General features: G+C 47.3%; 1 protein-coding gene across 5 annotated transcripts in view; it reads right to left on the bottom strand.

The window, feature by feature from the left end:
• Window positions 1-23592, bottom strand: part of ILDR2 (immunoglobulin like domain containing receptor 2) — a 34976-nt gene that overhangs the window by 2978 nt on the left and 8406 nt on the right. The window contains exons 3-9 of one of the 5 annotated variants that reach the window (XM_032207754.1): window positions 22800-22919; window positions 14363-14419; window positions 9823-9969; window positions 8897-9073; window positions 3552-3668; window positions 1724-1934; window positions 117-795 (exon numbers count right to left, since the gene is read on the bottom strand). In XM_032207754.1, coding sequence (XP_032063645.1) covers window positions 117-795; window positions 1724-1934; window positions 3552-3668; window positions 8897-9073; window positions 9823-9969; window positions 14363-14419; window positions 22800-22919 — 1508 coding nt within the window. The remainder of the gene's footprint in view (window positions 1-116; window positions 796-1723; window positions 1935-3551; window positions 3669-8896; window positions 9074-9822; window positions 9970-14362; window positions 14420-22799; window positions 22920-23592) is intronic. The other 4 variants (XM_032207755.1, XM_032207756.1, XM_032207757.1 and 1 more) reach the window with 4 other exon arrangements.

Here is a 23592-nt window from a genome sequence, read left to right as displayed (position 1 = left end):
ATCCACACGCTGCCCTCTCCTGGAGAGCCCCCTGCTCCTAAACTCTGCTTTGTGACCCCCGCCTGGCGGCTGATGCCTCAGCGTATCTGGATCAGGAGCACCAGACATGGCCTCACTGTTTTCTTGGGCTCCTTTTTCCTCTTCTTGTCAGAGGCGTTGAGGTAGGCCTGCTCCCTGGCCCGGTACGAAGGGCCTCGGCTCAGCTCCCTCTCGCTGTAGGGAGGCAGGGTGTCCTCCCCATCCTCCTGGTCAGATGACGGTGACTGCTGCGACTGCTGCTGCGACGGCTCGGGCTTGTAGGTAGAGGGTGGTGACCAGGCATAATACGTTCCCCCTCCTCTCTGGCTGGGCTGCGAGCTCAGCTTTGAGGGGGTTTCACAACGGTCACCGCTTTCATCGTAGCTCCGGGATTTCCTCTCCAGGACGCTGCTGAGGTAGGAGTGATCGTATTTCTGGCTCCCTCCAGGCGTCCGGCTCACCAGCCGGGGCAGGTGCTTCTCCTCGTGGGCCCGTCTGCGGGGCGGGCTGTACGACCAGCCCCGATCCGAGTCCGTCAGCGGCTCTCGGTTCCCCCTGCTGCGCTTGGTGTAGTACTCCTCCAGGGAGCTGTCCTGGTGGTGCAGCCCTCCGCCACGCGACTCCGAGCGCTCGAAACGCCGAGTCTCCTGGCTGTCCGCCCGCCGGGCCCGTTGGCTGTAGGACTCCGCGAAGGCTGCCAGCTCGTCCATGGAGACGGCCGGCACTCCCACAGAGAAGCTCTTACGGGACAGCATCTCGGATTTGGATCTCTGCTGGCTGGAGGAGGAAAAAGGTAGGGTTAGAGGCCAGGATTCAGCTGCACTCATCCCCTCGGCAGCCTTCACAGACAATGGAGGGAAACGGGCGCTCCTGGGACATGAATCATCTGACCTGTTTTCATCCCCTTCTGTAGGAAGAGATGTATCACATCCTAGAAAAGCCTACTTCTCTCTGCTGCCTGTAAGGGCTGCCTAGTGTGGAGAGCTCAGATTCTACAAGCCTAATGTTACCCAGAGATTAACCCCGGGATGCATCTTCCTTGTCCTCCGCTATGCAGGGTTGAACTTTCTTTCTTCCCTTAGCCCCAGCACTTGTAGGTCTATGTCCTGCTGGGAAAACCCAAGAACCTAGCTACAGAAGCTCACAGGAGGGCAATTATGAAGCAGGTTTAAAGGGAGTGAACTGGCACAAGAGCCCAGTATTGAGGGAAATAAATCCCTGCCATTGATTTTGGGGGACTGGGCTGCTGGTATGAGGGAAGAAGCATCTCTTCTAGGTGCCAAAGTGCCGGTCCTTTAGATCTGGAATACAGGTCTTGGCGCACCAAAGCACCAGGGTGCGATTCCTAACACAGTGCACCAGCACTGAGAATTGCCTGAGGCATCAGGTACAGATTTCAATGAAGCACTTTGAGAAGGCGACTTTGTTTCTTATCTATCTCACTTTGCCATCCTACCTGGAATGGTGTCAGTACCTAGCAGTGCCCAGCTGGGGAGGCTCCAGCAGACCTGTACAAATCAGATCAATTCTGTCCTCATCTAAGACATCTTCCATCTCCACCTTTCTCTCCAGCTGCAACCCCTCCATCCTACTAGGCTGGACCAGAGCAGTAGGACATGGAGAAGAGCTACCAGTATATCTGTCCCTTCTCCTTAACTTATTACTTTGGCAGGTACAGTAACCTCCCAGACACAGCACTCCTCACCTGTGCCGGAAACTGTCCCTCTCATCTCTGTAATCAGAGACAGCCTGTGACCTTGACGTGCTTCCCCCGCCAATCACTCCTGCCCAGTACTCAGCATCCCCATCCAGGTCTCCTGCCGGAGGCAGAGGTTTCCTCCGCGCCTGGCGGTACGGCTGTCGGAAGTTCACGTCGTCCTCATGCAAGGAGCTGAGTTCAGAGATGGTGTTGTTATCTGAAGGGGAGGATGCAGAAAAGAAATGAGATAGGCATCACCTAGTAGCATATGGGAGAGAAGAGAGGACCGGAAGGCTGTGGAAAGCCTGGCTGCAGATTTCTCAGACAGAAGCTGAGCTGCCCTCCATTAAAAAAAAAAAATCAAAATGGAACCCAAGGTCCAAACCCTTGTGTGATCCTGCCTGAGACTCCTGGGGCTCAGTTTGGACACATAGCTGGTGTTGGACCTACAGGTCTTCTGAACTGTTAACCAGTAGCCAGATGGGATATTCTAAGGGTATCTCAACTGGCATCACATGCTTGTGTTCGGACAACAAAGTTCAGTCTTTGTGCAGAAATCCCCCCTCAGCCCTGCTTCACTAGCACGTGTGAGCTCAACACCCTCACGAGGTGGGCACTGTGCTTGGTGGTGCATCATCCCAGCAATTGTGCCACCTCCCCCTTTCCTGGTGTGAGACAAGCTGGCTCTGAATTTGGCCTGACTTGCTTAGTTAAAACAAAAACAACCCCCTCAAAAAAAAAATAAAAAAAAGTAAGAGACTGTCTGAATCACTGTCAGTCTCTACCCTGTCAAGCACATTGACATCTGGAGGCCTGACATACCAATCTGGAGAGGTCTTTTTATAGTAAATCTTGTGGGTGGAGAAGACAGTGTGCTCAGCAATGACTGTTTTAGAAGTACATATAATTTCTTAGTTATGCCTAATCAGTACAGAGCCTTGATGTAATGTCATTCCCTAAAACCCCTACCTTCATTGATTTGCAGGATCTCACGTGTCTGTTTTAAAAGAGCCTCTGCCAGTGCCTAAGATGGGCTAGCTCTGCATCAGTTGCATGCTGCACGGAGGAACCAAGCCCCCCAGCCTGCTGTTGTACTCAGAACAGCTAGAGGACAAACACCAGCACTGCAGGCCCTCCTCGTGCACATGAACTGTCCCACCACTGCACCTCTGTCTCCTAGTGCAGGAAGATCCTCGCTACGGTTTGTGCTGACACCCATTAAACACCCCTTCAGTCTTTATTTAGGAAAATAAAGCCTGCAAGAGGCTATAGGCAGACAGTGAGGAGTTCCATGCAGAAGCTCCTTTCTGAGCTTGCATCATGCCCCTCCCTTTCACTTGGCAGTGTCTGACTGCCAAGCCATCAGAGCTGCTGCTCATAGCGCCTCTGATCTTATGTTGACCAGTGTCACCAAACCTCCTGGCAATCTCCTTGCTTCCTGAATCTTTCTTGTAGTCCCTATTGCAGGGCAATAACCACTCCAAACTACCTTTATGTATCATTCGAACCATACCGAGGACACCGCAGCACACAAAACAGAACTGGCTTTTCAGACCATGATGATCCAAAAGTTCAATTGCCCAAGCAGCCAATTTTCATGATAGTCTGAGTCTCCCACACCTTGTTCAGTCTAATGAAGAATGATTATTAGGTGACCAGTAACTCTTTAAAATCAGAACACAACTGTAGATTCCTAAGATCCAGATTTTATCCATCCCAAGATTAATATCCTAGAGGCTAGCTTGAATACAAAGCCAGTGAACCTTTAGCTATGAATTTGCAGGGTATTTTTCAGGTCAGTGAAAAACAAAATCAAACCATTCTCATTCCTCACATCGTTCTCGCATCCTCCTAGCTGGGTCAAACTGAGCCAGTTCTTTCTCGACATAGTACAGCACCTTCATGGAGTCCCTTTCCTTGTCAGTCTGGATCCTGTACCCTTTGCGCACTGCTGGGGAGAAACAAAAAGAAAAGGATTTAGAGGAAAACACATTTAAGTTTGAGGAGACTTTCACACAACATTGCTTCTACAGTTGAGCTCACATTTGCAGGCAGGTAGGCTGCATCTTCCAAAACAGTGAGTCAGTCCTTGCTTCAGAAGAAACTTGTCTCTAAGGTGGGATGTGAAGTTGTGAGCAGCTGCATCGTTTAGAAAGTTTGCAGCAACAGCAAAAAAAGGCTTGGAAATGCCCAATCTGTACAGCCAAATGCATCAAGTGGTGACACTGCCACAGTGATTCCACCTCCTACAGAGGATGGCAGGGAGAAAGGTAGAAGTTGCTTCCCCTTTCTTAGCGCTACTGAAAGGATTTGTCATGGTATGGGAAAAGCAGTGCCAGAAGATCAGGCTTCCTCTACGCAGCAGAGGCTGTGAGCTCCCAGGCTGCAGGGGAAGCAGGTGGCTGAGCATGTGGGAGCTGTCACTCTGCAGGAGCGCTCCACACACCCCAGCCCTACAAATTCTGCTCACACAGGTTGAAAAGCATGTGGCAGGAGATGCTCCAGAACACGGAAGGAAACATAGAAAGTCCCACAAAGCACATCGCACTGAGATCTATACCAAATCCAATAATGGGGCCAATCAGGTCACTGGGTAACTGTGAAACTGCTTGCTCTGGCACTCTTTACATGCCGCATTTTACAGAAAAGGTAGGTTTCACACAGGCATTAGGTGCTTGACTCCACTTGCGGGGGAAGTCTGGACAGCTTTTTTGGCTTTATCACCTTCCTGTGTATAGAAGAGAAGCTCCTACACACCCAGAGCCTCAGCAGGTCTAATTCTGGCAGGCTGGCTCCATGTATGCTTTATGTGCTAAGCCTATGAATAGCCCGGCTACCTCAAGGCCAGTCTACAGTCAGCAAGCAAAGAACTCCACCTATTAGGACTCTGAGGAAAATAAGGCTTCTATAGCAGATTGTTTAAGAAATGTCTCAGCCTGGGGCTATTCGAAGATTGACAGAAACACAGGTCTCAGTCCCAAGGAGCTAACCCTGAAACTCAGCCTCATTAGAGCACTGCTGTAAGGATGAGTCGCTTATCGCTAACCTGTCTGCCTTGCACGGGGTTAGTGTGTTCCCCTGTGTGAAAACTGCAGCATTGCACGAGCCCTCCTCTTGACACACTATTTTAAAAAATACTTGGACGGTGGTAGTGAGCCAACCTCTTCCTTCTGTTTTATCCCATACCCCGATACATCAGTACCTAACATATGGGTTTGGTAGTACGTTGCATAGTATGCAGTGTGGGCTGAACAAGGACTTGGCAGAGGTATTCTTAGGCACCTTCTGTCCTAAACTGCTGCGCTTGTGCCTGTGCACGATGAAATAACCATGCTCTGCCTCAGAAATGGCTGTGCCATAGAAATTGGTGGAACAATTCCTGTAATAATCCTGCAAATTGCTTCAGGAGGAAGTGCTTTACTGTGGATTTTAGATGTGTGTATGTAAATTAACAGATCTTGAAATATTGCCTAGTGTATTTGTATTTGGGAAAGGTATTAGGTGTTAAAATGTAGTACAGGTCTCTCACAGTCCTGCTTTCAACACGTCTCCAGGACAAATCCAGATAGCTCACCTGATGGCAGTCTAGAGTTTCGCAGTTGTTTATCATCACCATAAATATGTGTACAATGATTGTAAATGCACACCATGACTTACAGAACACAAGGAGCCCTGCCTCTGCCTTCCAAACTGGAAGACCAGCATGTCTCTCCAGGTCAGGTTGCTGCTACAAAGAGGAGCTGGACTGACTGGCGGCAGAAGTGGTGACTCCTGCTGCACTGACACAGCACGAGCAACAGCACTGCAAGTTCTCCGCTTTGCCTCACCATCACAGTTGACCTCTGGTCTGATACACTGCCAGCAAAGAGTCATCTCGCTGTTCTTCCTTCCAATGCATCTCCTAGGAGCTCAGCTGAGCCACCACCTCATTTTTACACAGGCCAACAACCAAACATTTGCTGGAAATGACTCTGACCTACTGATAGTCTTTGGGGAACTTGAGCAGGCAGCTTCCAGATTCTGTCGCACAAGAACCACTAATCATGCTGAGGCTGTGCCAAGTATCTATTTGGGCAACATCTTCAGCTCCTGGAACTGATGGGAGAATTAGCTAGGCTTCATGCTAGCTTCATGCTTGACTTGCTATTGCAGCTATGTATCAAAAGGAAAGTGACTTTCTTGGGTAATTCTGTAAGCATCCAGAAATTAACTTCGGAATTAAATCTGCAAAGATGACTGTGAGCAGCCCATAAAAAGGCTTTTCCATTACAGATAAGGCATATTTTGTCTCTACATTTATTTATTAAATACTTCCGGCAATGATATTGAATGCTCAACTTATTAAATCTCTTTATTATTCCTTTGTGTGAGATTCAAAGATATTATTGCTTCCTCCTCATACCCTTCTTCATCCATAAATTGCCAAAATCCTTTAATAAGGTCTGCATATTTTTAGACCCATCTCAATTATAAGGAAATGAAGATGCAAAGATGTTAAGCACTTGTCCAGAACCATTCCATTAAGTCAAAGGGAATGGAACATTCTTCCCTGTTAGAGCATATTTTCTTCTCCTCAACAGTTCATAAATTTCTAATGCTTAATTTGTGTAACTATGGACACTTTTTTTATTCTTCTGTGGGTGGAACCAAGTCAGACAAAACTGTAAACTGTTTCCCTCCCCAGAAAGGACAGCACTACTATTTTTTTCAGGCAAGCGTGGTTAGGAAGCAAGTGATTTGTCATCCTTTTCTTTTTTTTTTTTTAACTTTCTATACTGGAGGTCTGGAGTTCAGCTCTCAAATTAAAAGCTTCCCTGTGCGCATGGTTTAGGGAATCTATGCCAGAGTCTCCAGGTAACCACTGCATTTAAAATAGAGAGCATACATCCTAAATTATGTGTTGCCAGCAGTCCTAAATACGAAAACTGAACGTTCGTTTTTATTTCCTGCTCAGCCCTAAGTTCAGGACCGAGTTCCTAAGCTTCACTGGAGCTTTGTCACATGGCTTTTATGTAACTGTAGGCAAATTTTTTTAATATTCTCGTGCCTTAGTTTGCTCACTAGATCACCTCACAGGGGTCAGCTACAAGCACACAAGCTAACTAGGGCAAAGGCTGTGCTTTCTAGACTGGCAGCCAGGATTACAGAATCCTCCAGTCTCCATCCCCTAGCGCTTCTGATCCTATTGACCATTTTTAAACGAACTAGACAGAAGTTTTTGGTATCAAAGATAGCAAGTTTTTACAAGTTTCAGATCAGACCTACAATAGCTGTGTGGAGGATGCAGAGACCATAATTAGTGCTCCTTCTGAGCAAAGACCTTCATTATCCATTCAACTATTATCTGTTTTGTTTAGCTTGCTGTCTGGCCAAACAGCAAATAAGCAGCTTGGAAGAGCCATGTAACGTGTTCTCTCCTCTACTGCATGTAATTAGGGGATATTCTGGAATGATAACGGAGCTTAAGAGACAAGGAAGAGAGCGCAGGGCATCAACCTCCGTTAGCTTCTCAGTTCAAGGAACACCTTCTTTGTGTGGACCCTGCACAACGGAAGCATGATCCAGGCTAAGGGTTTGTCCATATTATTACAATAAATATTATTAAAAAAAAAAAAAAAAAAAAAGCTTAAGAACCTGTGTTGCCTCTCCACAACAGTTAAAACTCACTATAGTAATAGTTTTACTTGCAATATGTAGTATTGCCTGTCAAATACTGAGTTGAAGGTTTAAGTCTTGACGGTTTGATTCAGATTATATAATAAATGCATTTTTTCCATGTAATAACCATGGATGCTAAGAGCCATTCCATTTGGTTTCTAAACACATCCAGTTTTTATTCAGCATTTGTGCTCTGCTAGTAAAGCACAGCAGAGACAAGCACTGGGTTTGTGATTTGACTCTTAAAAAATCCCTAAGGTTCCCACAGCCAACACTGTGTTCTACAAGCAGTGACATTTTGCACAAGAGAAAAAAAAAATAAGCACTGCGGCTTGTCATTCATCATTTTCTGACAAAGATTTTTGAATTGGGTACATTCTGCTTTGGATCAGTGACTGATTTATTTCCTATTTCAAAATGCACCATTCCAGAGCTCTGTTTTGATTTTGGTGGAAAAAAAAAAAAAAAAAAAAAGTATGACTTGAATGAAAATACTTCTAGTAATTCTGGAAAGGTTAATATATTGACTGGAGCAGGGGAAGAATGTGGAAGGTTATTCCAAAAGCTTAATTATTTGAGTAGGCTACTTGGTTGTGGAACTTTTTGGAACTGTCTTATCAACACACTGTCACGAGTAAATTTACCAATTGACAATTAGTGCAGAGCTTTCAAATCAGACGTGGCTGGATCAAGGGCTAACATACTGTGTCAGTTTGGTGACTATCTTGGTAAGTCACTGCTGCTGCTGCAGTATGTTTGAGTTCAGGCAGACACTCTGGCCCTGAAATGCTTCTAGGATGTGGCTAAATAGCCATCCTCTTCTTCCTTGAAGGCAACTTCCTTTACAGCAGGAGTGACCCTCACTGAGACAGAGGCACCATACCCATATTCTCTCTGTCTGACATTGATCTGTAACTACCTTCCAGTTAGAAGCCTTTTACCACTCACATTTCATAAATGGGAAGGCTGAACAAGCCAAGCGACCTACTGACTTCTGTAAGGTATGGGAGGGGATCCAGCTGCAAATGCTCTTGGGCAGAAATGACAAGGGAGCACGTACCTGCACTCAAATTGCTACAGGGACAGTAAAACATGCTGCAGCAAAAACTGCTGCCGGAGGGGAAGCAATGCTCTACAAAGAGCAGCAAAAGCAGTTTACCAAGACAGAGCAGCTTGCAAGGCATCGGCTCTAAGGGGAAAACAGCCACTGCCTCTGCTCTCCTGCAACCACCTTCATTCATCCTTTTCTCTCCTGCAAGCAAAGGTTTAGAAAGGGGCCCAGAGCACGAACCTGGCCTCTGATTCTCTGCTGGCCTAATTCAGTACCCCCAAACAAACACTTTGCTGATGGCACTAGAGAAGTTGGCCCACATGGCCCTACGGGATGCTAATGTCATTGTCAGCACCAGGATTAAAACGCAGTTTGTCTGTGTTTATCCTGTTCAAAGATGCTTGTCCCTCCCATTCCCAGCCCTGCTCCCAGGAAGAAGACTGAATGCTGTGCTTGGCACTGCAAATTACCATTTTGGCTTCCTCCAGTGGCGTCGCTTGGGGCTAAGGGAGGTGGGTGTGACTTGTCCATCAGCACAGCAGGAGATGGGACACCAGCCACAGGGACGCTGGGGATGTAGTATGGACCTGGCATGGAGGAGACCGCAGGAGGGTACCCTGCCTTTGCTGCCTTGCCTGCTACGTACACTGAAAAAGAAAAAACAGCAGTCAGCATCACACCAGCCTCCCCCAGACCCACACGGCTTGTGGCAGAAACCTGCACATCGCTGACATTGGTGACAACCCAGCAGGAGACCACTGGACAAGTGAAATGACAAGGGCCGATATGAATTTCTCTAAGCCTCAAATAGCCATGAGGGGAGTTTTAAAAGTGCTCACGGCACATTGTGTGAACACTCCAAGATGCCCAACATCTGGAAGATACCTGGCATGTTAGAGCCAGCATTTCTGCTGCCACAACTTAGTGGCAGTTCAGCTTTAACAATAACTCATGTCTCAAGCTGCAGGGATGAGGCTCATGAAGCTTGACAGATCTGCCTGAGCCTGACCAGGAACCTTGCTGGGTTGCAAGGATTTTGCAGTGTTGCAGAGGGCAGCTGCTTTGCACTGTTGGGAAGAAACCTCCCAAGATGCTTTTAGCTCTGCCCCCGCAACACTCACTGACATGACAGCAACTTTGGAAGGGGAGCGTGACACTTTGGAGAAGCAGACACAGCTGCCAAGGCAGGGAGGCCTCGGAGAATTACATTTGTAATTAACTTTGAGCGCTCAAGCATTGAGCAATAGGTCAGATGCTTCACTCCCCGAGAACTAGTTCTTGAGTCAAGCAGAGTGCTCAGGGCAAAGGAAGCAACACTAGCACATTCTCCTCCTGTTCTGCCAGGGAGCAGAAGAGCTAAAGGAGATCCGTGCCAGGCCTGGACGGGGTCACTCACGTGCCCGGGGACAGCAGCAGGACTCAGGACAGCAGGGGCAGCGGACATAACAACAGCAGCTGTGTGGGCAGCACTGGCACCAGCAGATCCCCACCAGGAGGAAGAACAGGAACGCGCCCAGGATCACCAGGCCCACAAAGACCCACTCTGGAAAACACGGGGAGAAAAAGAGATAGTTACAGGATTGCACATCGCTGGCGAAGCGAACAACAGCAACATCATCCCTGTGGAGAGCACAGCGGCAGAATAGATGGTGGGGCTTTGTATAGAAATGGATTCCCTCCTGGTTTAGGACCATGTCAAAGCAGAAATGGCACATGGTAGTGAGAAACAGAGCTACCAAAATGTGGTCCCTTCTCAGCCTCTCTGGCTGGCTCAGAGGCAAGCAGCATGGAGGCAAGAACTCTGATTCTCCCCACGGAAACCCTTCGTCCCATGGCAGTCCTGTACAAATGCTGCAGGACATGCCCTATTAGCATTTGGGTCTCATTAAAGACTCATTCTTCTCAGCCATGTTCATGCCCTGCTTATGTGTTTGTTCCCTACCCATATTCCAGTTTTAATGGGACAAACGACGGTGAAAAGCAGGCTATAAATAGCCCAGTAAATGAGCCAGGCCTGCCCCTTCACAACTAGGCCCACGCACACAATTATTCTTTTGAATGTGCTGAACGAACATCCTATTCAGGCGCTGCAGCCAGCCAGGAAACCTAACAACCACTTTTTCTTTTTTTTTTTAATTTTCGCTGAAGCCTCAGATGTAGTCTGTACAAGTGACAGGGCAAAAGGGACAGTCCACAAAAACCGTGATGGGGCTGTAATGGGCTATATTTACATTGCATGGAAAGGGGAGCTAGGAAAGGTCCCTAACACTCTGCTGCCAGGAAATCTGTAGCAGCAGCAGCAGCCAAGGTGAGGGCAGGTGCCCTGCCTGCCATGGGGCAGCTCTCAGCCCTTCACTTCACCGGGGATGGTGGGCACATGGGTGCACATGTTGCCACATGGCAGTTTCCTGGATCAAGGGAATGGTCAGCAAACACATCTGGAACAAGAAATTTCAAGACTTTGAATGCAGAGGAAGCCTGGAGTTGGTTTTACATCAGAGAGATGTACCAGCCTATCTGGAACTCAGCCCACTGGTGAGGGAAAACCTGTGGGGACACCAGAGGTCCCCAGGTGGTTCTTCAACCACCTTGGAAAGATGGCAAGAAGGCAAAGAAAGAAGCGGTGGGGCTGCTTAGCAGTGGGGTGGGGTTTACACCATGAAAAGCATCAGCAGCGGGCCAATCTTTCTGAACTGAAGTCAAGCATTCTCTACGTGGCCTCCTGGCACAATGGGATTTGGGCTGCAGAAGGGTTGGTACAAGAGCTGCAATGCAAGGATGGAATGACACTAAGTGAGATGAAAAGTTGAGGAAAAGGTTGCTCAGCTTGGAACAACCAAAATACAATTATTTCTAGTTCTTAATAAAACGCAAAAAAAAAAAAGAGAGATCTTATTTTTGATTCATCCACAGCATTCTGTTTGAGCAGAAGCAGAATTCTTTTCTTTGTTAGCATTTTCCTTCACTCTTCTACAAATAATTGTCTTTTGTAAATGCAATTTTTAATTTCAAACTTACGAATGTCAGTGAAAGATCTGGCATTTACAAATCAAAACACTTCATTTCAGAAGTGTAAAGTGAAACATTTTATGTTTTTTGAATATTTTATTTCTCTCTTGGCTGAAACAGATGAATTTCATTTAAACTTGCAGATAATTTTGGTCCTTGTGGAATATTTTTTGGTGAAGTTACTCTATGTTGAGAAAAACTCAGCTAATGAATAAGGAAATAGCTGGAGGGAAGCATTCATGAATGGAAAAGTAACAGCTGATAGGAAATTGTTAATACAGTTCTTCAGGTACCAGTTCTAGGAGCCATCTTGTTTAACGTTTGTGTGAATGACCTTGACACAGAAAATAAGAATGCATTAATGCAGCTCAAGGGGAAGAGGTAGGGAAGCATTACCAACAAAGATGAAGACTGGAATATCTATCTTACAGAAAGGGCAAGTTGTCCTTGGGCAGGCCTACAATAAGAAACATGTAACACAACATATATATGCTGAATTTCAGGGTGTGCGGCAATACTTCCAGGGTCACATGTTCAAGGATCAAGAACAGTTTCTGCTGTGAACAGGACTTCATTTCTTGAAAGCAACCAAAAAATAAAGGACACGCTATACTATTCCATCACAGGACAAGTGTAACCACTTGGGCTTTACAGCAACAAAAATTTTGATTGTAATCATGTGCCCCACAAAGGAGGAATTTCCAGTAGTGTGAAGGAATGCCTTCATACAAGGCCTCCAAGTAACTTCATCTGAAGTTACTGACATTATACAACCCTGATCATCTTTGTACAAGAAAAGATGGATTCAGGCTGCAGCTCATGCAAAGCAGGGATTCAAGAGTGAAGAACGGATTCGACAGCCTGCCTTGTACAGAGAGAGCAGAAGGTTGCTGCGTTAGCCTATCATAGAGAAGGCTGTGAGCAGACATAGTCGCTGCCTGGAAATACGCGAGGAGCATGAATGCTAGGGGGAAAAGCATTTATTATAGTTAAGGGCCCTAAATAAATGAGCATAAACAGGCTATGAGTAATGTAGAGGGAAGCTAGAAGCAGCACATCAAAGAAGGCAATCTGATGTGAGAGAGAAAGGTCAAAACCAGGCTACTTTTAAGTTTTTTTATTATTTTTTTTTAAGTTTGCTAAGCTTATGAAAAGCATGAAATAACATGGTGCTTGGGATAGCATGTAAGACAGTAAGCCGGACTTCTTTCCCTGTACTTCTGAAATCTACGCCACTCTGAGCAGGGCAGAAGCTTTCTTCTGTCACGTTCTTGTCATGAAATATTACTGCCTGATGGAAGTGGCCAGCCACAGCTATGCAATGCAGCTCAGGTGTCAGGTCTCCAGAGCTGTTAGTGAACTGTTCACTAATAAAGGATAAAAGCCTGGTAGAGGAAAAAAACAAACAGCAAGTCCACTGTAAGTGTACTTATGGTCCTTCTGAACATGTTCCAGGAGTATAAAAAGAGATCAGGTTAGTATATATGTTACGTGTTACTCAGCACCAGGAGAAAACATCTGAAATCCATATCCCAGTCACAGGGATGATTTGATCTTGCAGAGTTAGACCATTTGCTTCTGTGATTAGGTTAAAACAACAGCAGAAGAGCTCACTGGGTCCTCCGGAATGCACAAAACTGGGAGTTCAACCAGTTTTACCTGCACTTCCCCAATCCTCGCCCTGCTACAACAGCCATTACCTTTTCTCACTGCCCTTCCAGATACAACTGTGTAACCCTGAGGTGTAAACCTTTACCAAGCTGAAACGCTATGAACTTCACTGTCTGAAAACTAGGGGTTTGTGCTTGCAAGAGTATCTGATTTTGTTAATTCAGGTAACAGGTAATGCAGGTGATGTGTGGTCTGTCACTGCCTTTTATACTTTATTTTTTATACGTATGCAGTGGGGGTACCAGAAAGCTACCTGGCCAACATACAGGAATTGTACAGCCATTCAATAGGACTGTAAATAGTGGGGAAACAAAGGCATTAGGCAACAGAGAATCAATCTCTGTCTATACTGAAAAGGCCGATCCCTCTCCTACCATGCTGAGCTTCCAGGGAGCTCTGGGTTTCACTGGAGGTGGAGGAGTGTCTGCCTTCTCTCCATTTGCATCTCTGGGACAGCTTTGAAAATAGCTTCACACATTTATATGGAGATGTATTTCTGCACAGAAGTGTGAAAGAATGCCTTCTTGGGCACCGTCAGGGGATGATCATGACTCTAGGGCTAGATGTTCCCACAGCTCTTCGCTTCCAAGGACAGCGTGTTGCAGTCTGTTTCCTCTTTAAGGAGTGCCCCAGTTGGTGGCTCTCATTAGTTTGGCTAGCGAGGGAGTCATCACGGGCAGAGACCCCTCGCAGCCGGCCCAGCCACCTGGAGTTACCTAGGACAATGTCCAGGACACACAGTGCAAAAGGGCCCGTGCCACAGCCGGGTTGCTAGCCAGTGCTCTATTTCTAGCACCTCCTGTGCTGCCATCTGGGGCGATGGCTGTAACAGTACCTGCAGCACAGAGCCCAGGGAGGGGAAGCTACTGGTGCACGAGAGAGGATGACGTACAGGGCCATATGGGGACACGAGGCTGCTGAGGTCTCCACAGGCTGGGGCAGCGTTGCCTTTGTTCTAGCTGAGAGCTTGATACAAAACTTCTGAACGGGGCTGGCATTTCTGCTCTCACGCTGACCCTGGCACAGCATTAACCATTTCTCTGAGTCACCTCCCAGCATGGCCACTCCTCCCCCAGCCCCAGCATCAGCTCTCAGTTCTCAACCCAAGACACGTTCCCAGTAAGCAATAGGCTTTTTTCTTCCCCAGATAAAGTACACATAAGAGTAAAATGTACACCACACAAAAGATGCTGCAGAGGGATAAACAGACAAGATGACAGATGACTGCATAATTAAAGGGTGAAATGGCTGAATACCTGGCATAATCTCCACAGCAAAACTGGGCAAGAGATCAGCAAGCAGCCCTGTCCTGCCTAGAAAAGACAGAAGGAGGAGAAGAAGGAGAGAGGTTACTGCAAGAAAAACACACTTCCCAGCCCCTGCCTTTGCCACCAGTCCCCTTCCTCATCAGCCCACTCACAGCCCTGGCAACCACAGATGTCATCGTGCTCAATGCCTGGTGTCTGCTTCAGCACCTCTACCATTTCTCTGCCCTTGCATTTTATCAATTTCTCTCTTCACCAGCAGTGCTTGGGCGGAACAGAGCTTCTCTGAGTTAGGCACAAAATGACAAGAAGAGGGGGGTCCCCTTAGTGTGATTAGAAGGTAGCATCTTTCTGGAGTTATGCCCTACACATGCAAAAAGCTCCTGGAAATATACAACATCCCTCCAACAGAAAGATTTGGTTTACTTTAAAATTATACTGATGCAGTTTGAATGGATGTGCAACATCTTTAACCCAAGGCCCCTGACAGCCACATGCATTCAACACCCACAGGTGGTGCCTTCCCTGTGGGGCTCTGCAGCTCCAGAGACAGCTCCAGGAAAGCACAACTGCAAGTATGTGCCACTTCTTTCCAGATGCACGAGCAGCTTGGTGAGGCTGTATGATATAAAGCCAACTCTGGAGTGAAGCAAACCAACCAGGGAAGGACTCATGTACAACTTCACAGAATCATTTTGCAAAAGGAAAAGAAAAAAAAAATTTTGACTTTTAATTTAGAACTGAACACAAACAGAATCCAAGCTCAAAGGCAGCTTGGTGCCTATTTGTTTTGGCACTGTGTGTCTGGGATATTTCTAATACACAGCAAACATCCTACACAGTGTTCAGCTATAATTCACACACACTTGTGCATTGGCAGAACAGGACTGTGTGCTGTTGTGTCCCTCTTTTAAATAGCACCGGGATCGTGCTCAGTCTTTTTAAGACATGCTAGAAGGTAGGAGAGCAGTGCTCTAGAGAGGCATACGTTGTGGCTGGACCTTAGCTGATGCAGCTGCGGGTTAGCCAGTGAAAAAGGCAGTAGAAAGCAACCCCACGTGTCCTCCAGGTCCCGCACAGAGCAGTGCTCAGACACAATGATGAATTGGGCCCCAAGTTCCTCGGCCTCAAGCCTGTCCTTGAAGTGTGTTATAATAAAAGAGATTGCCACTCTCTGTTTTTCCTCAGTGCTGCAGCTGAGCTTCTGTAGAGATCAAAAATCCACCAGGATGCCTGCTGAAGCCATAATAAACATCCTCTGAATACAGGCAGTGCTTTGCAGCCAGTTGCAACTCATCAAAGCTGTATAGGGCTCATTGTACCACCACCACGAGGTGCTCCCGAAGCCTTAGCAAACGACACAGTTCAGGCAATTGTTCCTCATTTACTACTTCGAAACAGGACTCCTGCCATCCACCTACTGCAATATTTTCATCTGCACATACAAAGAGTTTCACGACACTGGTAGTCCATTTGCTGGAAGGCTCAAGTGTCCAAACTGCTCACAGGGAGCTTGTTAAATGAAAACACTTATGCATACTCTCTGCTCTCTAGATATGAGCATGCATATAACACGCACAGGGTAAGTGTCAGGTGTCACAAGTGGGCTCCAAACGTATGCCTTGTGTCGAGATGTACCACATTTACATTATGTTCCATACGCACATTAAATATATCCTCTATTTTCTCAGCATGCACAAACAACATGCAGTTCTCGTGCAGGACTCCGCACCTGCCTGTGAACAGCATACACATGGGCCACAAGCTCGCAGAGCATCGAGGCATACACCTCCACGCAAGCTTCTGTGTAGTCCTTGCCCGACAGCAGATGTCAGTGGCCAAACAGCTGGAAGTAAAGACCTAATGGGGTTTGGGGTGGCAGAGGTCAGGTAGCAACAGCATAGAGCAAAAGCTCCATCTTGCTGGCCCAAGAGGCTGCCTGCTTTGTTTTGAACCTACCCAGAAAGCCTCAATCCCTGCACGTGCTGGGGCCTCATGATCCCCAGGAGGAACTAACTGCATGTTCAAGGCGTAAGCAGCATCCCTCAGAAACAGCAGTGCTGTTTTTCACAGCAGTGCTGTGAGAATTTTGGTTACAAAGACAACTGGGGGCTCTGTCCCCATCCCAAATTAATTCCCCATTAATCCTTCTCCCCACCACCAGGTCCAGGAGGGTGAGGCCAGGACTAGCCACAGGGACGAGGCAGGCGGCTCAGGCCGGTGCCCGTCACAAAGGCTGACCTTCCTCCTCTGCCAGCAGCAAGGAGCAAAGCCAAAACACCCCAAAGCAGACCACAGGTGCCAAGTTGCAGCGCTGCCCCCCCATCTGCAAGGGCTCTGTGTCCTCTGTACAAGCCCCCGCCCCTGAGCCCCCACCAGGCACTGCGGGATGCAAGAGGGAATAGAGGATATAGAGGATGGCCCCATTTACCAGGGTCGTCCAGGAGGCTCTGACTGAGCTAGGAGCTTGTCCTCATCCCAGCACGGATCTGGGACACGTTCCCATCTCTATTCCCACCGCGCTGGAGGCTGCGCTCCCCCCGCAGCAGGCACCCCTTGTGCCCCAGGCCTTGGTCAGCCCTGAGGGGGGAGGCAGCCCGCCAGCCCCCAGGCTGTGGCAAAGGACCACGGCAGGAAAAGTGGAGGAGAAAGGGATGAGGGAAGAGCTGACGGGGTGCAGAGCGGGTCCCGACGGTGCAGAGATACATGGGGCACACGGGGACAGCAGTCAATACACAAGAGGAGGGCGGGTGGCAGCGCGAGGGCACAAACAGCAGCGGCTCAAGGAGAAGCAGGAATCAAGCAGCTACTTAGCAAGAGTCTGCAGAGAAAAGACACGACAATAATTAGGGAAAGTGGTACAGCTGAAAAAGAAGTGAGAGCAGGAATAAAGGAGGTGCAGGTGCAGTCAGGAACACAGCAATAGGGTAAATACAGGAACATGGTAAACACTGGCAACTGCATAAGTACCACAAATATTGGGTAAATACGGGAATAACTGTTGAATTGGTGTCCCTGTTGGAAACCACCTGCAGCAGCAGGGCCCACGGGAGGCAGCAGCTGCAGAGGGAACAATTTCTTCCTCAGAGGCGGAAAAATGTGCCAAGCCATGCCATGGCCAGAGGCCTTGGCACGGGACGCTGCCCCAAGGGGAGGCTGGAAAGCACCGGGGAGGAAGCGTGGCGCCTGTGAACCCGCCGCTTTTCCAGGGAAGCTGCTGCGAGATTTATTGGGAGAGCAGGGCTCCGCAGCGAGTAGAGCCCTGTAAACTTTATCCTTTCTTCCCATCCTTCTCTTCCCTCTTTCACTCGGAGGGAGAAACAGCAGCAGCCCTTCTCGGAGATCAAAGTTTTAGCAGGCAACAAAGACCTCCGAGGAGGCTGTTGCCATGGCTGCCTTGGTAACGGAGGCCTTTTAATCACGCCAGCCTCCTTTGTGAGCAGCATGTGGCTGTCGCTGGCAAATAGGGTGTAAAAGAGGGGTAAAAAAAAAAAAAAAAAAAAAAAAAAAAAAAAAAAAATCCTTGGCAACAAGTAGCACTTGTAAATGGCGTGAAATAAAGAACCAGGAGCGGCCTGGCCTGGGACAAGCGGGATTGGACAGCAGTGACAAAGGAGGCAGCGCAGCGGTGCGGGGCATGCAGGAGCAGTGGACACAGGACGCCCAAGGAGGATGGAGGACGTGCGTGCCGGGGCTGGGGGGAGGCCAGCGGCCTTCCTGGCCTCCAGGCCTCGGCCAGCTTTCTCAGCAGAGGCTCCCACGCCCATAGCTCCCTTCGCCTGCTGGCGCTACCCGCCGTCGGTTGCGGAGGCACAGCTCAAGGTCGGAGAGCCCTCGCTGGGACGCTGCTCACAGACACATCCCCGGCGGAGATCTGGCCCTCTGGTCCCCAGCACGTGGCTGATAGCACCACCATCCCCGCCAACTGCTGCGACCAAGTGCTGGCTCTGATGCTGCTGGCAGCCTCTCAGTGAAACACAGCGCATCCCAAAATTGTCATCTTGAATGGAAAAATTTTGCCAAGAACTTTCCCATCTCCGAAACCACATCAACTTTTATAATGAAGTCTCTCCTGGCAAGCAGGAGACTCCAAACCTCCCTTTATTTATCCCAGGTATTGAATCATTTTGCTGAGTAAGAGCCATCTTATTAGCACTCCTTGCCATACACTCACGTCCCAGGAGAGACTTATCCTCTCTGAAAGCCAACGCACGTCTCTATTAGCGCATTAGTTACTGTACAATGTGCTGTGTTTATGTGTGTCTACCTTCATTCCTACCTATAGGTATTGCACTTGATAAATTTTGGGTTTAGACTGCATCAGTATTGGCTAGTAATACAAGTTACCAAAGATCTTGGTTTACCAATCAGGTAAGTATCTTCTGACTTCAGAAGTTAAGAAAAACTCGTGCTAAAACACAATAATGATAGAAGCTGAAGCATCTGAAAGATTACTTATAAAATAATATTTCACTAATATATCATTTATGCAGGCTGCCGAATCGGATGGAGAAAAAGTAGGCAAGAGCTGTCTGGCAAAGCACATGGCTCACCAACCAAAGCATGAAACCAACAACCAGGATTAGTAGATCACTTTCCTGCCTCATCCAGGAACTTGACATATTCTTGGGAATGAAACCGCTGTGTCTTGAAGCATGTCTAAGCAATGCATGATCTCGTCAAGCAAACATTCCCGAGCCTGCACAGACCTATGCATTTCAGGGCAGCCAGATATGCCTGCCTACACCTACAGCCATTGCCCTCCAGATATTAACAGCCTGGGAAGGGAGCAGCACAGCTGCTTTCACAGGACCCCAGCTGATTAGTGAATTCTGGCTTTTAGAAAGGCTTACTGGGTTATATGCAGTGCTGTGCAATCAAGCTAGACAGCTTCTCAGTGTGGGCTGGGCCACATGAAGCTAGGACAGGGTATCTTCTGGCACCGCCCTGCACTCCTGATTCAAAGGTTACTCCAGGTACCTGCATCCACTGTGGCAGTGCACTCGCAGTTTCCTTCAACAATGAAGGAAATGCTGCGCTGAATGACTTTATTAAAGCCCACGGATGTTCTCATACAAAAAGCATTCATAGGTGCTATGAATAACAACTTGATTAATAGCACTGTTTGTGTTTCTAGAACCAGGTCACTCCACTGCTAGCTACTGAGACAGAAATGTAGACTTTTTTAAATTTAGGATTCAGCCTTTTTGGCTCAATCATACATCAGTTCTAAAAAAAAAAAAAAAACATATGAAGTTGCAAATGGATTCACTAGCCCAGATGTAATGCCTGCAAAGAGTTTTAAAATTCTAGTAAAATACAAGTGCAGCAAGCCTCAGATGATTCCTGTTGTGCAATTGCTAAGCCCTGCATTAACCCTGATTCAGCAGAAGTGGAGTTCATACACTTTCCAGCATGCTAGACCCTGTTAGGAGATGCCAAATCAAAATACAAATATTTGATAAAAGTGTAATAATACTTTTATATTGAAATTCTCTCGTTTCTCCACAGTAGGTTCACTCTCTTTCTGTGCTTCTGAGGCACAGAGGTTACCATCCCACTTCCCTTGCCTGCACCGATTTCCTTAATAAGGGTTGAAGACCCTGATAAGCAAAACCTACTGGAGGGTCTTTTCAGACAAGTACGTGAGCACACAGTTAACATCAGGTATGCTTTATAAAACCTGTCAGCTTTGCTGGGCATGACTGGATGTACATAAATGCTTATGTGCTTTTCTGAAATAGGCCTGAAATGAAGACAGCACGTGGGATTCTCTGCAGCTACTTGCAGTTGCCCAGTCTGTGTGTGTGCCAATGTGACACACTGAAGCAACAAAACACGCAATCCCACCATGACCTAGGCAGACTGGCTACTTAGACTCCATCAGAAGACTGTAAATAGAGCCAGAAATCTGTGATTATTTCCCTAAGAAAAAAAAACAACAAACAAAAAAAAGGAACACTAATTTATTCCAAGTTGTGACAAAGCAGCTTTTGACCATGTGCTATGTTGTGATTCACCATGTAAAAGCAGGATCCTCTACTTTCAGCTAAGTTTCTATCCATGTATCGACACTACTAGGCACCTACCATTTTTGCCTCTCAGACCTTCCAAGGTTCTGAGCGAGACTAAACTGTCCTGCGAAGCAGCATCTTTCTCTGACCTAAACACACCTGTATATCTTCACATTAGTATGCAGCAGCCCCAAAACAAGCAATGTAAATTGCATCTGAAAGACCACTGCCAGCACAGAGCAAACAGCAATGTGCTGTGGGAATGGCAGTATCTCTTGCAGACACTGTCTCTCTGATCCTCCAACCCCTCTCACAAGGAACCTGGGTTCCACTCAAAGAGCAGCAAACAGTAAACAAAGATTTCTTACCATGTGTCTCCTAGGACTTATAAAGTGCTCACATCTACATTTATATTCAGTGTCTCCCTGCAAGTCACTAATATCTGGGAGCACAATGATATGAAATAAAAATGTCCCAGAAGGTGCCAAAATATTAAGAAATGGTAATTTCACCAATGGCTGCCTCCTCCTCCTCTAGCCATCACTGGGAGAGGGTAAAGGAAAAGAGAGAAGACTTCTCCTTCAGCATAGGCAGAAGGAGAAGTCTAAGGTGGGAAGAGGAAGAAAGGAAGGAAGATGATTAGGTAACCTGGACTCACTCCAAAAGCTGGAATGTTGCCTCTGTACACATTGCCCAGGAAAAGGAATACACACAGGCTGCACCAAACAGCATGAGGCAGAACAAAGTATGCCCACGATAAGTATGTTTTCATGCTGCTGCCAAACTTAGCTAAGCGCTGCACAAAGTGCAAGGTCAGACCCACAGGCTGCAATGAACAGAAAAGCAGATGCGGTCAAGATAATATAGCCTAAGTGATGTTTCCTCCCAACAAGACCACCACAAACCGGGGCCAGGAGCATCACCAAGCCAGCTTCAGAGGAGGGGATTTCTTTGTTTTCCCACATGTAGTCCTCTGTACACATGAAAACCAGATTCTCCCTGTTACCATGGCACTGTATCATCACTGGTGCCTGAACGCAGTTGTAGATACAGATACGAGAAGACACCAAATCATGGCAAGGAAGGTGAGGAAAGGACAAAATTCAGAGTCACAGTCAGCTCCTCTGAGGCTACCTGACAGCTACAGCTCCAAAGGGCAGAGAGAACCTCACCTGAACTAAACACAGGTCAACCTTGGGCCTGTTATTAACCAGCACATGATACAAAGGCACGCCGTGGATTTAAACGAGGGTATGACACCACGTTTTGGAGGAACTTATTCTCCAGCTGTCTGCCACCTGAAGGAATAAGTAGAGGAGATTGCACTGTCCCTAACCCATGCCATTCCATCTGATTTATTTTGTGATGGCATCTCCAAATAAAAATGTCAAATAAATTCTCACCTGAGCCTTGAGATTAAGGCCACTTGACAGACATGTTCTACCGTATGCCTCCACGTATCACTACACACTACAGACCCAAGATTTTTTTAACATCACAGGATGTACAGAATCTGTACGCTCAAAAACCATACAAAGACACTGACCAGGCAAACACTGGTGTCAGCAGGTCTTACAGTAAGTTAGAAAAGCCTCATTATACCTTTCTTCAGCAGTACGGTACTACAGTTGGGTTAAAACAAACTCAACAAATGCCCCTGAAGGCTCAATTCCTTTCTGTCTTCTCTCGTAGCTGGGATGGGTAATTTTTTTAACCTACAGAGAGGCAGACTGTGGAAGCCAGGGCTGAAAGCTAATCCCACAACTAGGCGAGACCACACTGCACGAGGAAGCCTAACAGACAAACACAGAGCCAAGAGTGCATACTGCAGGTCCTTGTAGTGGCAGCACCAGCTGAGACCTGACTGAGATTGTGGAACTGTAATTCTAAACGTACAAGTACAATTAGGCAGGCAGAAAAATATCCCGGATTGTCACATTCAAGCAGATAAACACAGTGCTTTTTGACATCCCCACAGGTCAGAAAAGTAGAGCCAAGGGAAGGTTAAAAGACTGCAAAAAGCATATGATTTGATGTCTTCTGGGTGTCTATTTTTGAAAGACTCAATCTCAAGTGTTCACTTTGCTGCAAGTTTATTGTTTTGCGCCTTAAAAACAAGGGTTCTGACTTTCCCCAGCCCTGCACTTTCTGTAGTCATTTACGCCTGTGTAATGTGTGAGCAGCGTGGGTGTAAACATTACTATTCTGGTTTGGCAGCATTTGCCACCCACTTTGCCTAGGTGTGAATGACTGCACAAGGTGCAAGGCAATGGTGAAGGTACTGCGGGGACTGTTTTACATAGATTTTACACCCATAGTAATATGGTGTGCAGATATGTGGAGAGGGAGGGAGAGAGCGGAAGGAAAGATGCATCAGCTATTGACCCAAGACTCAATCTGGCAAGAGGTCTTACCAAGTACAAGCAGCTCCACTGATTCTTCATTCTTGCCCTCCACATCATCTGGTGTGATGATAAGGCAGTAATAGAGCCCACTGTCTCCCCACATCAGCTTCCCAATCTGAAGGTCTGCATCTGAAAGGAAAAAACAAAAAGTCAGGGGTTCCCTCCAACACCAGTCGGTGGAGGGGGTCTGTCCCCGCGTCCCAAATCCAATTAATTTCCTTATGAAGATGAGTGGTTAACCTCATTCAGAATATCAAGAAATTCACAAAAAAATACACAGATGTGGGACTCCGTGGCAGTAAATGGGAAGACAAGTAATGCCACAGAGGAAGCTCACTCTGCAAGCACTGAAAGCAGAAGGGATAACTAACGTTACTCTGCCTTCCCATCACCACATTCGTGCCATTCAAGAAGGGATTAAACAGTCCTTCCTCTGCAGCACTTCAGTTATCTGCCAAAGAGATCATACGGAGACAAAGGAAAGCACTCACCCTCGCCAAGGCTGATCACATGCTCGCCTCACCAAGGGGCCCTGGACTACCCCCACTTCTGGCTAGGTGGTCTCCTGAGCAGAGCAGAAGCCTTACACATGTGACAGGGCAAGGTTTCTCACACAGACTCAGTCCAGGGCAAACATTTAAGGACCTGCCACCCTCCATCTCCACCCACGTTGGCTTCACCCCATAGAAATCTCTCCCACACTACCCAAGGCTGTGTAGAGATTAGGTTCACAATGAGGTGAGCTGGTGAAGTCTAGAGCTAAATGAATATGAGGTGTAGGGTAATTTTCTTATTTTGAAAA

The sequence above is a fragment of the Aythya fuligula genome, chromosome 1, assembly GCF_009819795.1.
Source record: "Aythya fuligula isolate bAytFul2 chromosome 1, bAytFul2.pri, whole genome shotgun sequence".
NCBI classification, from domain to species: Eukaryota; Metazoa; Chordata; class Aves; order Anseriformes; family Anatidae; genus Aythya; species Aythya fuligula.
The sequence above is the reverse complement of the archived record's forward strand: the minus strand, read 5'-3'. Positions and strand labels throughout refer to the sequence as shown.